The 16,463-nt window shown below is 38.2% G+C and overlaps 1 protein-coding gene across 4 annotated transcripts in view; it reads right to left on the minus strand.

Annotated features, from left to right (window-relative positions):
- Positions 1–16,463, minus strand: part of ZFX (zinc finger protein X-linked) — a 51,346-nt gene that overhangs the window by 5,895 nt on the left and 28,988 nt on the right. For all 4 annotated transcript variants that reach the window (XM_046673436.1, XM_046673434.1, XM_046673432.1 and 1 more), the window contains 2 exons: positions 375–524; positions 11–154 (listed from right to left, as the gene is read on the minus strand). In XM_046673436.1, coding sequence (XP_046529392.1) covers positions 11–154; positions 375–524 — 294 coding nt within the window. The remainder of the gene's footprint in view (positions 1–10; positions 155–374; positions 525–16,463) is intronic.

The raw sequence follows: 16,463 nt of genomic DNA on the forward strand, positions 1-16,463 counted from the left end.
ACCTACTTACTTAAATCTTCATCTTCTTGCTGAGAGTCGTTGACAGTCATATAAACCATCTTTTCCCTTGGCACACGAATACTGCTATTCTGATCAAGTAGTTCAACTCCATGATCATTCTCAGGCTCACTCTCCACAATGTCTACGGTGCCGCCTATCAGAGAAGATGACATATCCAAGGATTTATGTAAAAATTTCATTTCCAACTGTTTCACTTATTACATCTCACATACTTTTCTATTGCTACATTGGAATCCTTGTTTAAAAGTTATCTTCAGAAAAGATTTCAAATGTTCTCAATTTAAACCACCCAAAAGTAATCAGGTTGAAGTGCTTGGATCAGGATGTATAACATACCGAAGGTTTCCTCTTACCTAAGTCATCTTCTCCAGGGTCAGCTTTAAAAATGTACACCTTGATGACTTCAGGGCAAGTGCCATCTACTTTACAAGGATCAATTTCCGACTCTGCATCCATGGTCATTCCAGAGGAACCGTCGTGTTCTATTTTACCAGCATCATCCACTAAAAAGGCAGGAAACACATTACAAATAATAATAGCAGATACTTAAATAAATGTTACCATTTTCAAAAGTCCTTTTCACAAATATCATCTCTAACTTGATTCACATAAAATTGGATGATTTTGCCTAGACAAGCAGACATGCAGGGTATGGTGTGAAATATGGCTGACTGCTAAGCCAAAGCCAGGTCACAGAAGGCCTTGTGCAACCAGGCAGAGGGGCTCAGAGACTTGATCCTGGTAGGCTGGAGGTTTCTCAATCTGGTCAGGTATCAAAAATCTCTTAGGGAATCTAAAAACACAGGCCCCAACCCACCAGTACTAGAGAATCAGAATCTGCAGGGCTGGGATCTGATAATACAGACAGATTTAGAGGTACCTTGCCCAGGGATCCTGATCAGAGTTTTGAGAACCTCTGTTGGAGGTGCTGGGAGACTTTTAAGCAGAGCAGTGACAAGCTCAGATGGTCATTTTTGCTACACCATGCTGGCAATAATGCAGCATGAACACAAGTCAAGGAGGAATGTCTGTACTGACCGTAGTAACCTGGAAGTCACTGATGTTCCCAGTGAAAAGCAGTGTAGTGAAGGCTGTATGGGGTCAGATTAAGGTGGGTTGAGGATTTAATGGAAGCTGTGAATTTCTTCAATCTAATTTTAAGATGGAGAACAAAGGGGCAGTAACTAGAATGGGTTGTAGGGTCAAGGAGTTTTCTGTTTAATTGATAAAAATACTCACGCAAGCTCAGTCTGTGAGAGAAAATAGAAAGTGCAAGGCTGAAGCCAAAGAACATGGTGAAATTTCTGGATCAAGATGTCAGAAGAAAAGGGGGAAGACAAAAGTAGGCACAACGATGAAGGAATTTTCCTTCAGTAGGAGAAATACACTATTCTTCTGAGACTTGAGGGGGTAAACATGGATGAGAATGAAGCTACACTGTGTTTAGGGAAGGGGAGAAGGCTGTAATGCAGAACATCGGAGGAGTTCATGGCTGGTGGCTCCAGCCGGGGCTATGAAATAGGAGGCAAGGGCTTTGGTTACCAGTGAGAAAATGGCAGACTGGGCTAAGAGCTTGAGATGCTAGAAAAAATGAGCTGATGTAAGACAAGCTTAACAAAATGAAGGTTCCAAGAGATCAGCTGGTTAAACTCTTCGTAGTTTACAAAAAGAGAGGTTCCCTGAACCCTGAACATAACTACCCAAATTCAAGTATCTTGACTATGCTTTATAAAAATGGTTTGTAGGGGGAAAGAATTGGCACTATATCCTTATTTCTGGCCTGATTTGTACTTATGCTTTTCAAAGCTAAATATTTCTATGACATGCTCAGCTGACTACGCCAATGTTATTTTCTTAAAGGTGGGTTTTGAATTTCAAACTGAGGTCGTATGAGAAGGACGAAGATCTCACCAAACTAGCAAGAGAGTGCTGAATAAATCTGCTACATTAACTCATCTCTGAACAGTTTGATATTGTTGATGAAACATGGCCTCTTTTGGCAAGCTTTGTCAAAACTGATTCTAACAGGTACTGGAAAATCAAATGTCCTTGTGTTTACAGAGAAAAAGGTCAGGGTAACTGTTTTTGCGTACGTTAGTATGTCAGTACTCATTAAGATAAAACCTTTGATGACTAGAAAATCTAATCATTTTAGCGCTTGCAAAATGTCACGTATTTACCTGTAACTTGGAGTACAAGATCTTTCTGTTTGCTTTCATAAATGTGAGGGGAAACACGTTTCAAATATACAGGCTTACCAGAGGCGAGCAAAGCTATTCCACTGTTAAACAAAAGTAGAATTCACCTTCAGATTTTCACCTTGAGAATTTGCCTCACTAACTCAACCTATGAAATTAGTCCGAATATGAAATAGTACAGAAGAGATTTAAGAAAAAAAAGCCACTGTGATGTTCCCGTTAAGGACTCAAAATTTCACTGATTTTAAAGCTACCATTAAAAATGAATTTCTAAAAACAAAGAAGGCTTCAATAAAACTGAGTCATCATATGTATGATGTCTGCATAAATGCCTTTTTCTGATGTAATGAAGGACTAGAGCTTTCGAATAAGGCCTTTCCAAAATAGAAGAGCATAATTTCTGGAAATTAAGACTACTTCTAATAATAACTACCATTTGCATGGCATTTTGCAATTTCCTTAGCATTTCTATGTACTTTTATTTCATTTGAGTCTCACCTTTTCCAGATAAAGAAATAAAGGCTCTGAGATGGTATGTGACTTGCCCAAAGTCAGTGAACTACTAAATGAGGGGTGGGAGAGTGAGGAGATGCCTGTATTTAGAACCCAGACCTTTATTTTCATCTTCTGATTTTTTTTAAGAAATGTATACTCACTGTATAAAATTTAGTATTTTTTTAAATCACTAATAGTTCCACCAACCAGAGATTCCATCATTATGTTAGTAAATTTCCTTCCCAGTTTATGTGTTTTTTCTAAATAAAATTGGCATCAGTTTCCTCAAGCCATATATAATAATAATCTGTACATCTCATTCAGCATTTTAAATTTCAAAACTGAAGAAAAATTTGACTTATCAATGATCTCATTAGTAATAGCAAAATATAGGTGTACTTTATCCTGCTTCAAGGGAGCTTCAGTAAAACCCCATGAAGACTGAAAACCAGGGGATGGTTATCTGCAATGCTAATAAATACTATCGTGTCAAAAAACATAGTTCATTAAGATTTCAGAAAGCCCAGTAGTTCCTGAAAAAGAAAAATTACTGGGGGCAGGGGTGCCACCACTACAAGGGTCTGTTAAAAGAATGCTGATCTAACATTTCACGGAGAACCCATATAATAAGGAATGATGGTGGTTGTGATAGATAATGATAACAACAAACATTTACTGACCACATACCATACGCCAAGCATGATGCTAAGCCCTTAAAATGTACCGTTTACTCCTCACAACAACCTTATGAAATAAGTAATATTGTTTTGTTATTCTCACCTCTCTAAGCTTCTAGACAAAGTTCATTATAATTTTTGCCAAAATAGAAAAATATATGGTATTGGATTGCAGTGGAAATGAATTTGTCTAAATTAACATCATAAAGAGAGACATCTTTACCATTTGATCTCTCTCCCCAGGTTTCCCACCAAACACCCCTCCACGATGCCCTCAGTCAGCTTTCCTAAAACAAAGATCCAGTCACCTTAATCTCTAGCACAGAATGGTGCCCCATTTCCTACCCAGTAAAATACACATTGCACAGTATAGCAACCAACCTCTGACCAAACTGCCTTCTCCCTTCAGTCTTGTCTCCCCCAGCAGCCCCCAGACTACGCCATGTGCCCTGAACTTAAACATGTTTTTATTTCCATTCTTTTATGCTTTTTCAACTTTGCTTTAAATACATATATATTGCTTGTTGCAGAAATTATACAGATTTGTTAAGTATTTTTAAAGTATAAAAAAGAAATTAAAATATGCTCAAAATCCTACCACCTGGAAGCATCAGTAGAATTTACAGATAATTATTCAGACATTTCTCTAGGCATATTTATAAATAAAAGGACGGAAGAAAGAATGAACAGAGTTTTTTTTAATGAAAATTAGATATTATAGCATGCTTTTAAACAAAAATGGTTACATTAGAATTTACTTGAACTCAACAAAAAAACAACTTTCATCCCAGAGTCACTCTCATTCCCTGGCCCTAGCCCTCTTTTCATTTCATCATACTGGCCTGGCAGAACCACAAACTTGGCTTAAATGCAATTTTCCGCTTCGCCTCTGCACCAGCACCTATACAGCTAAATCCGGTTGGAAACACACATACCCACCCCCGCTGACTGTTTCACTTTAAATTCATGACCCCGAACCTGAAGTGGGCCTTTTCTGCTACTTTCCCGCTCTCCTATTTTCCACATTCTCCTCTCTCCTCAAATCTCTAATATCACCTTCCCATCCTCGTTCTCAGGTGATCTCACTTCTTACTTCACTGAGAACTGAAACAATCAGATAAGAGATGATCCACTGACTACCACACCTACTCACTTACCAGCAACTAAACCTGGCCTGTTACCATAGACAAAACATCTGTGTTCCTAGCTAAAGCCTGCCCCTTCTTTAGTGTTCCAGCACCTCGCCTCTCTCTCCCCCCACACCTCTACTGGATCATTTTCATAAGCATACAAACAAGCTATTCTCTGCCCCCTTTAAAACAAAAACTCTTGATCCCATTTCTCCACCACCTCCAATTCTTGTCATTCCATATCCCCTAAACTCACTTCAAGAAGGCCCGTGACTTCACCAAACTGTTCAACAAGGTCGCCCATTCTCAGCACTCATTTGACTTACCCCGCAGCAGCACTCTCTGTGATTCACTTTCCTCACTTGCCTTCCCGGCCCCAAGCTCTCAGGTTCCTCCTCCCTCACTGGCCACACCTCCCAGTCCTTGGAGGAGTCTCCTCCTCTCTCTCAATGTTGCAAACCGCAGGGCTTAGTCCTTGGGCTGGGTTTATCTACAATCACTCCTTCGGTGATCTCACTCTGTCCTACAGCTTAAATTTCATTTATATGCTAACAACTCTCAATTTCGCACTGCCATTCTAGTCCTGTTTCCTGAACTCAGATTTGTACTTGTCTTTGATGTCTATCAGACATCGCAAAATTAAGTGTCTGCTCAAATGTCATCTTCTCAGCAAACTCTGACTACGTTTGCAACTCAAAATTTTCTTTATATTCCCTCTTTTTTCCTCCCCAAGCACATATCACTTACACTACATCACTTACTTATGTCTGGGTACCTCTGCTAGAATATAATCTCCACGAGGGAAAGGCACTGTCATCCATTTTGTTCACTGATGTATCCCAAGTGCCTATGATACTGCCTGACACAAGGTCAGCACGCAACATTCATTTGTTAAATATACGAATGCTGATCTTAAAGTAAACGTTTAGTCATTAGTTCTTAACCCTCTAAAGATAGAAAAAATTAATATTATAAAAACAATGTCATCTTTTGCTTATAATATGAATCAATTTTAAAGCTAGTATCTACTGTCACCCTACTAGGAAAGATGTACAAATTAACATATTTATACACCTCTCCTTCCCAAACATTTTATAGTTAGTTTTATATTAAGTGAATTCAATACTCACTACCAATCCTTTTACCACAGTTTCTCCATTCTAGAGTTCTTTCTATTGATTGATCCTTTGGTTTGACAGATTCATTACCAAACAGGGCTGTCAAGAAGGGTTAAAAGGGTGCTACAGTCTCTGAGTTCCTGAATACCTGAAAATGTTAGTCCATGACCCTTACTTGAAGAACAAATTGTCTAGGTATAAAATTCTTGGGTTATATTTTCTCAAAACTTCGTAGACACTGTTCCACTGTCTTCTAGCACTGAGTATTTCTGTGTGGATGTCCCTATAATTCTTTATCCTTAAAGTTCATTAAACATCACTATGATTTTAATAGTGATGGTGGAATAATGGTGGTTTTATCATTCTGTCAATCTCTTGAAACAAGAAAGATTCAATCGCTATTTCAGGAAAATTTCTTGCATTATAAATGTTTCTCTAGGGGGCTGGCCCAATGGCATAGTGGTCAAGCTCACGCACTCTGCTTTGGCGGCCTGGGGTTCATGGGTTTGGATCCCGAGTGTAGGCCTACATACCGCTCATCAAGCCATGCTGTGGCAGCACCCCACATACAAAGAAGAAAAAAATAGAGAAAGATTGGCACAGATGTTTAGCTCAGTGACAATCTTCCTCACCAAAAAAATTAATAAGTAAATATTTTTATAGTTCATTGGTTATTCCTTTCTTCAGGAATTATACTTATGTGTTTGTCTCCTTTACCTGTCTCCCATGTCTATCCATCTCCATTATCACTTTTGTATCTTTACTTTTTTTTATCATTTCATTTTTGTGATTTCCTAAAGCCCGGTCCTTCTGCCCCCAGTTATATACTGAGGCATATTTATTCTTACAGTTGCTTCTATAGTAGCTTTTATCTTGACCATATTTTTATTTTTCTCTTCAGCTTCTTTCTGAATTCTGTCAGTTTACTTTCTATTTGCCTCTAATGTCTTATAACATATCCTTTGAACCTCTGTATCTCTTCTTTGATTTTTAAAAAAGAGAACATTGGGGCCGGCCCTGTGGCTGAGTGGTTAAGTTTGTGCGCTCTGCTTTGGTGGCCCAGGGTTTCGCCGGTTTGGGTCCTGGGCGCGGATATGGCACCACTCATCAAGCCATGCTGAGGTGGCATCCCACATGCCACTACTAGAAGGACCCACAACTAAAAAAATATACAACTATGTACTGGGGGCTTCGGGAAGAAAAAGGAAAAATAAAAAATCTTTAAAAAAGAGAACATGATGTTTGCAATTTTGCTGAGCCTATAGGCCAGTGCTAACCAATAAAACTTTCTGTGATGATGGAAATGGTCTACATCTGCACTAGCCACATGTGACTACTGAGCACTTGAAATGTAGCTGGTGCATCTTAGGAACTAGACAAATCTTATTTACTTTTAATTCATTTAAACTCTAATTAGCCACATGCGGCTAATGACTACCCTATTGGAACACACAAGTTTAGACAATTGTTGGAATAAACTCTTGCTCTGTTTAAGAAATTCTTCTTGCAATATATTAAATAAAATTCAGAGAGCTGAAGAAAATGAATCTTCAGATTCAAAGCGCTCACCATGCATGAAAACACATGAAAAAAGACCCACACTTAACTAAGCACAACCTTATGATATTTCAGACCACTAGGGATAAAGAGAAGATCTTTAAAGCTTTTGAAAGAAAAAGAAACACCCACAAAGGAATTAAAATCAAAATGGCATCAGGCTCCTAAACTGTAACACTGAATGCTGGATGATGATAAAACATGCCAACACAAATTCTCAGGGAAAATTCATTTCAACCTACAATTCTGTTGTTAAACCAAATTATCAATCAAGTTTAAGGGCAGAATAAAAATATTTTTAGTATACAAATCTATACTCCTTAGGAAGTTATTTCAATATGTAGGCCCATAAAATAAGGGAGTAAATTAAGAAAGTCACGCAAGGATCCAGAAAACAGTGAATTAATCTCATGAAATGAGAGAAGGAAAATTTCAGAAAGATGTCTGTATTACAGTAAGCCTAGAAAGCAACTACTCCAGAACGGATCAGGATAGGAAGCTTCAAGAGGCGAGTCACCAGGAAAAGGAGCGCTCACAGAAAAACCTAATTGGCCAGAGAAGTCAGTCAAACTTGAGGATATGTTTCTTAGACGGCATAAACAATTAAGGAAAACCTGCACTATGAGGATAGAATCAGTCTCAAAGACAAAGTTTAAAGATTTTTTTTTTCCTTTTTCTCCCCAAAGCCCCCCGGTACATAGTTGTGTATTCTTAGTTGTGGGTCCTTCTAGTTGTGGCATGTGGGACGCCGCCTCAGCAGGGACTGATGAGCGGTGCCATGTCTGCGCCCAGGATCCGAACAGGTGAAACCCTGGGCTGCCGAAGTGGAGCGCGTGAACTTAACCACTCGGCCACGGGGCTGGCTCCTCAAAGTTTAATTAAACTTGAAATCTATAAACCTATGACCAGTACCCACAAGGATTGAGTCCCTAAATCCCAGCCTTCCCAGACCCGGAAGCTACCTGATAGATCTTGAAACAGATTAATTGGAAAGAAAAATAAAGACGATTTTACTTCCTAAATAAGTTACTTCAAGGGACAGTCTAAATATGCAAATCTTTTCTAAAGTGAGTGTTAGGACTGAGGGCAGGGAGGGAAACCAGTCCTTTTCCTAAGACCATACCTCAGTATTGCTGTCAGAGAGAATTCAGTTCTCTGAACCAAGAGCCTGTTCTAACTTACTCCGGCAAGTTCAAAAGTCTAACTACCTAATCACTTCAATCTTTTTTAACCTCTAAACCCAAAATCCAACCAAAAGAAAAACTGCAGATAAAAACTTGATAGTATTCAACATCCTAAGGGTTCCTGTGTAGGCGGGTGGCTATTTAATAGTGATGATACACCATGGACGGATAGTTCCTCCTAAAAGGACACCTGGGCTCATGAGAAATTGTTACGTTGCAGACACTGTAAGCGGTTTCCCAATATTTTACCATGAAATCAACGACAACAATCCCACGACTTAGGTGTTTTATTTCCTCTTTGTAGATGTGAAACCAGAGCACCTAAAAGACTCAGTAAGCTGCAGGAAGCATTCTGCTCATGCAGCAAATGTTCCAGCAGATAAAGAGACTTAAAATTTCACGTTTAGACCTCCCTCTCTTACCTTCCTCTTCAGGAACCCTCTTTTCTGGGGTTAAAATTCCATCTTATTTTTATCATATAGCCTATAAAAGATTTCAAAGAACTGGTTATAATCTGATTTCCTTTAATCCCTGAAACTTTCTTGAAGAAGTTAAAAAAATTGTTGAAATTAGCTTCATTCTGTAGACGGGGAATTAAAGGATCAGAGCCATTCAAGTGCCTGTCCTAAGTTACAGTGATCTCTGGCATGTCAGAGAGATAATTAACAAAAAGCATTTGCCGAATTGCACTGAATTGGTCTAAAACATAGTTAACTAAACCTAGTTAACCAAGAACTGATTTCTTAATACTATAAATGCAGGGGAAAAGGAAAGGAGTGACTATCTTTACTCAAGAATTCCCTGATGGGACAGATAATAGGAAGGTCTTAAGTGAAGCTAGTCCAGAGTTAGTCTTGCTAGCCCAGTGGATGCCACCAACAGAAAGACTGTGTGGACAATAACAATGGCTAGCAGTTACTGACGGGCATGTTCTGTGATGGATACCTGGTGCACATGATCTCTACTTCTCACAACCATGCTGCAGGTAGTATTACTGCCATTTCACAAATAAGGGAACCAAGGCCAAAGAGAAGTCAATAACTTGCTCAAATTCATACAGCTAGTGAGCAGGCGGGCTGGTATCCAAATGGAAGGCTGGCTGACTCTAAGCTGCAGGTGCTGTTTCCACAAACCGTGTTGCTTCTCTAAGACCCCAAAAGGAGAGGCATGTACTCTTTCTCCCTCTTTCCTCCTCTCTCTTTCCCCTCCCCCACTCCCATTATCCCACAAAGTAATCACAGATCTGTGCAAAGGACAAGCTGTCCGACGATTCTGTCTAGGTCTCAAGCAGATAAACAGTAACTATGAGTCATAAGGCCAATCTGAAGCTCCAGTTACTTCTAAGGCTTTCAAGATTTAAGACCTTTTAGCCAGTCTTTGTTGTGGTGGGGGCAGGGGAGGACTACAACATCTTTGCCTTATTTGAGCACTTTATTCTTGGCATAAATCTGATATCCAGATTGAACATTAAATGAAAAGTCTTAATTCTTTTAGTGTTGATTTCTAAATAAATCTCAGAGTACCTACAATAAAGACACAAGAATTTTAGATGGATTAACAGAAACCTTTTTGAATTTTATCAGTACAAGCTTAAAGTTTGATCAACATATCTCTAAAATATTCTTAGTTCAGTAAATAAGACTTTTCTCATTTCAGAAATAGTCCCATGTAGACACGCATTTTTAAAATTCTAAAATGTTATTCTTTGGTTTACCAAATGGTTTAAGAAACAAAACTGATAAAGCACATATATAAAAATAATGGTAAGATACATACACATCCAACAATCAGCCCACAGAACAAAGAAATAAACAAATATTTTACCATGTCTCCTGTGCTAATAGCCCCTAGAATCAATAGATAAATCATCAGATTGTATGGATCCTCAGAGTTTTTGCATTAAACACAGGGGTTTGGATTTATATATTCATTCATTCCCTGAACCACTTTTTATTGGATGTCTACTATGACCAAAGTTGTGCTTAATTAGGAACTAATATCAGACCAACCGGCCAAAACGTGTAAACTAGAAGGCAAGGGCCACCAGGCTCCATGTCCGCAGGGGTGCCATTTACACGGTAGCTGTACAGTGGACAGCTATGTGCAGCAACCCTGTAGACAGATCTTCAGCACATCTAAATGTGCTCTTCCTCTAATAATGGTTTTGCCATCTGCCAGGCTGCACAAGCCAGAAACCAGGCAGGGAGCTTCAAACTCTCCCTCTTCCTCAAACCTAAATTTAATCCAAGTTCTACTTCTTAAACATGTCATGAAGCAGTATCAGCCAAACTCTACTGATAGAACCTTATTTCAAACCATCATCATCTGTTTCTTACCTGGACTACTACAACAACCTCCCATAGTGGACTTATTTGTTTCTGATTTTCTTACCTTATGCGCTCTCAACACTGCCATTAAGATTACCTTTCTAAACTATAAATCTAAGTATGTTGTTATTAATCTGCATACAACCTTTAACAGCTCTCCACATCAAAAAGACAAAGAGGCTTCTTAGTGTATTCAAGGGCCTTTATGATTTGGGCCCTGCCTATTTCGCCACTCTTATTTCTCACCATTTCTTCCGTTCTCCTGACCAAAGACATTACTTGCACACCAAAGAAAAAGTCTCTGAACACTCAAAGATCTTTCACATCTCCCTGCCTTTAAACATACTCTCCTCTCTGCCATTCCTCCCTCTTCAGCCACACAGTGAAACTTTTATTCATCCTTCAAATTCAGTTCACCCCAAATTATTTTTTTTAAAGATGTGATAATGGCATTATTGTTTCATTTTTCTAAAAATCCCTGTCTGGGGGCTGGTCCCGTGGCCGAGTGGTTAAGTTCACACACTCTGCTTCGGTGGCCCAGGGTTTCGCTGGTTCAGATCCTGGGTGCGGACATAGCACTGCTCATCAGGCCATGCTGAGGTGGCGTCCCACACAGCACAACCAGAGGCACTCACAACTAGAATATACAACTATGTACTGGGGGGCTTTGGGGAGAAGAGGGAAAAAAAAGATTGGCAATGGATGTTATCTCAGGTGCCAATCTTAAAAAAAAAAAATCCTTGTCTTTGAGAACTATATACTGAAATACTTACGAACAAAATGATACGTGGAATTTGCTTCCAAACCATACAGGAGGGAGGGAAATGGATAGGAGTAGAGATGAAATAAATTTAGTCATATCTTCAACGAAGCTTCCACAGAACTTTGGTTTATAACGCTTTCATAGCATTTAGCTCACTTAAGTGTACCCAAAATTTCCCACCATTTCCTCCCTTAGTGCTTCCAAAATACTTTGTGTAGCCAGTTATATATCTTTTCACACTCAACTGTAATTACCTGTTTCTGTTTGTCTTCTCTCCAGGACTGTGAACTCTAAAAAGTCAGATACTTTCACTGATTAACAGCTAGTAAGGTTCCTAGCTTATCGCGGCTGATCAATAAATGTTTTTGAATGAAGACAGAAGAAAAGGAAACATGGGCAAGAGTAGAAATAATAGTTTATATATGACTCCTTTTCCTCATGTAAACAAATTTGAAAGAAAATAACATTTTTTAGGTAGAAAAACAATGGAATAGGGCTTGGAAACTGTCTGGGGGCCTTCTGCTATAACAAGTTAACTAAGAAAATATTTAAGCGCCCCCCCCCCCATTATTTCCTAACATTGTTGAAATTGGGCATTCAATAATATTGTAAATTTTAGTAATCACTGGAATTCTTTACCTCCTCCATCCACCAATAAGCACTACTTATCCCAAACTTTATTGCTTTGTAGTATTAACTTTATACACACATACACAGACACACACACACACAAAGAAAGGCAATATGAGAGCGGACACTTTGGAATAAAATACACTTGATTTCAAATCTTCGCCCTAATGCTAGGTGGCTATGTTACCTTGGACAAGTTAAACTGAGCCCCAGTTACTCAATCTGTAAAATGATGATAACACCAACTTTATAAGGTTGTTATAAAAACAATAATGTATATTAAGTTCTGGCACACAGATACTATTTATTGAAGGTTTACTGTTACCTATTTTTACTGTTACCAACCTGTTACAAATCTCCAACTAAATAATCTTTCTTGGTATAAAAAAGCTTAAGTTTTTAAAAAAATTTTTAACTTGTCTACATTGACTTGATAGCAATCAAACCACAAATACAATCCAAAACGTTTTTTCCCCTCACCAAACAAACTTCATACGTCTTCGGATGGAAATGCCAATTGACACAAAGCTCATTAGAAGACGGGTTTGATGAGTCTGAAGGCATTTTGCACACGTTAGCACCTGAGCTCTTCCTTGAAATATTAATTCAAATGGACTTAAATTATATATATATGCCAGCAGACCAAAAGAGTTCAATAAGCATTAGTTAAGAATTAATCAATCTAACGACTTATTAACATTCAGCTTTTATAAAAGCATTTGCATACTGTAGAAAAATAGGGCTTCAGATACAACTTTATCTTCATGAAAAACTCTTTGGCCTTAAAATATAAAAATAACTAAATGGAGAGAAGACAGCTATATTACTACTCCACACTTGCTGTCATCAAAGTTTTAATAAAGTTATGGTCTGGACAAAATAAAATTTCCAATTTTACAATCAACATGTTGAAAATGGTGATATTTTCACTTATCCAAACTAGTTTAAAGGGTTCTAAACTTAAATTATTTGCTATAATTTTTATTAATCTCTTTTAAAACTCCTTAAAATAACTGAAAGCACATATTTTACTAAAATGTGGATTAGAAATGAAGCATCATATATGTTTACATTAGAATAGAGACTCTTGGGGGCCAGCCCGATGGTGCAGCGGTTAAGTTGGCACATTCCACTTCAGCGTCCCGGGGTTCACCAGTTCGGATCCCGTGTGCAGACATGGCACCACCTGGCAAGCCATGCTGTGGCAGGCATCTCACATATAAAGTAGAGGAAGATGGGCACGGATGTTAGCTCAGGGCCAGTCTTCCTCAGCAAAAAGAGGAGGATTGGCAGCGGATGTTAGCTCAGGGCTAATCTTCCTCAAAAAAACAAAATAGAGACTCTCTAGCCAAGTGTTCAGTTTTTGGCAGGAATGACCCCATGCTCAAGAGGCATATTAGTTGTTTCCTTTGATGTTACTAAAAAAGGTAGTACGCACACATATCCAGGGACCCTTGCTTTCCATAAGAATGTATTATGTCACCATCACTTATTAATTTTGCTAAACCTTTAAAACTGAATTATGCATTTTTACCTGGACTTTAAAATTTAGTCTTTAATATTTAGGGTAGTAAATTTTGCAAATTCACTACCCACTCCTGACTGCATGAAACTAGTATAAGGACAAACATATAGATGAATGGAAGAGAATTAAAGAGTCCAGAAATAAACCCCTCACATTTACAGTCAATTATTTTCAACAAGGATGCCAAGAACATCCAATGGGGAAAGAATAGTCTTCTCAACAAATGGTGCTAGGACAACCAAATATACACATGTCAAAGAATGAAGTTAGCTCCCTATCTCACACCATGTACAAAAATAAACTCAAAATGGATCAAGGGCCTAAATGTAAGAGCTAAAACCATAAAACTCTCAGAAGGAAACACAGGTGTAACTCCTCATGACCTTGGCTTAGGCAATAATTTCTTAAATATGACACCAAAAGCACAAGCAAGAAAAAAAATAGAGATAAATTGGACTTCATCAAAATTTAAAACTTTTTTGTATCAAAGGACACTATCAAGAAACTGGAGGGGCCAGCCCCATGGCCAAGCCGTTAAGTCCATGTGTTCTGCTGCGGCAGCCCAGAGTTTCACTGGTTCGGATCCTGGGCATGTACATGGCACTGCTCATCAGGACATATTGAGGCGGTGTCCCACATGAAACAACTAGAAGGATGTACAACTAAGATATACAACTGTGTACTGGGGGGATTTGGGGAGATAAAGCAGAAAAAAAAAGAGAGAGAGACTGGAGACAACCAACAGAATGGGAGAAAATATCTGCAAATTATATATCTCATAAAGGACTTGTATCTAGAATATATAAAGAATTCTTTCAACTAAATAATAAAAAGAAAATTCAATTTAAAAATGGGCGAAGGATGTGAACAGACATTTCTCCAAATATATACAAATGGTCAATAAGCAAATGAAAAGATGCTCAACATCATTAGCCATTAGGGAAATGTAAATCAAAACCACAACAGGATACCATTTCACATCCACTAGGATGACTACGATCAAAAGCACAGTATTAACAAGTGCTGGAGAGAATGTGGAGAAATTAGAACCCTCACATACTGCTGGTAGAAATGTAAAATGGTGCAGCTGCTTTGGAAAACAGTCTGGCAGTTCCTCAAAAGGCTAAACATAGGATTACCATATGACCCAGCAATTCCACTCTCATATATATACCCAAGAGAAATGAAAACATATGTCCACAAAAACTTGTACACAAATGTTGATATTATAGTCATAACAGCCAAAAAGCGGAAACAACCCAAATGTCCATCAACTGATGAATGGACTAAAATGTATACCCATACAACGGAACGTTATTCATTAATAAAAAAGGATGAAGTACTGATAGATGCTACAACATGGATGAACGTTGAAAACATTATTCTAAATGAAAGAAGCCAGTCACAAAAGACCGCATATTACAGGATTCCATTTATATGAAATGTCCAAAATCAACAAATCTATCAAGACAGAAAGTACAGTAGGGGTTGCTTCGTTGGAGGGGATGGAGAGGGTGGATGGCAGTGATAACTAAAGGGTATGGAGTTTCTCCTTGGGGTAACAAAAATTTTCTAAGATTGTGATGATTCACAAGTTTGTGAATACACTACAAACCATCGAATTGCACACTTTAAATGGATGAATTGTACGGTACATGTATAAAGCTGTTACCCAAAAAACCTTTATGTCAACACTTAAGTTGAATATAGGATTAGAAAGGAACACCTAACTCTCACTCATCTTCTACCTAACTGTTTTAATTAAAAGACAGGCAATGTCAACAAGATCTAGAGGGACATCTCATTAATCATGTTAATATCAGAGGCACCCAAAGAATATTTTGTTTCCTGCAGCTGTTCTAAGGCAGTGCCTGACTCATCATCACCAGATCTCCTCCAACTTTCCCCATTGTACAAACTGATGTTTCACAAAATAGCATCTTGATTATACAGCTGCAAAGTGAAACTCCAGGAGGCTGAAGACCACTGCAAAGAAATTAGGGATGTCTGGCAGCTGTCTCAGATTAAAGGAGAACTAAGAAATAACTTGAGTAACAAGTGGATGACTCAAACACTCCACCTCTCAGAGCGCCAGAAAATTCCTAAGTGCCACAAAGCAGTAACACGATATCTAGCCTGACCAGAATAAGTAAGAACCAGTAGCAGGGAAGAAATATATCATTAATACCTTGGATGAGGCATGATATCTAGACTTTCAGCTACAGTATTCGTATATTCGTTTATTCAACGAATATTTCACACCTAATATGTATAGAGTTTCATGGGGAAGACACATAAGTGACTAAGATGCATTAGACAGTTCCTGTCTTCAAGAAACATACAATCAATTTAGAAAGAATCATAATCTAGACTGCAAAGACTAGATGAATTGACCTCAAAGGCAGCCATACTGTGACAACGAGCATTTGTGTCAATATACACTACCATGACACTATAAAGAATGAGGACTGATACTTTATCATTTTAAATGAGACCTTCAGAGGGAAGAAATCTGCCAAGATAGACACTAAAAACTTTATAAAAGCTGCTTATTAGGCTCTCAGATTCAACGACTTACTGAAATTTTTAAAGAGTATTTGGACTTCTGTTCATTTTCTTCTTTGACTTATGAAGTGATGAATAAATATCATAGGAATTCAGAGACACCATCATCTCTCATATTATGAAAAGCATTCAAGTTGACCGCTAATAATGGCATCTCAGCACTCTCTATCTCAGATAAAATCGGGCCACAGTTCCTCTATACACTTACCACAAAGCCTCTGTCAATCCCAAACTTGTGAAATCAATATATTGTGTAAGCTAAAATGCAGGATA

This window comes from Equus quagga, chromosome 10, assembly GCF_021613505.1.
Source record: "Equus quagga isolate Etosha38 chromosome 10, UCLA_HA_Equagga_1.0, whole genome shotgun sequence".
NCBI lineage: Eukaryota > Metazoa > Chordata > Mammalia > Perissodactyla > Equidae > Equus > Equus quagga.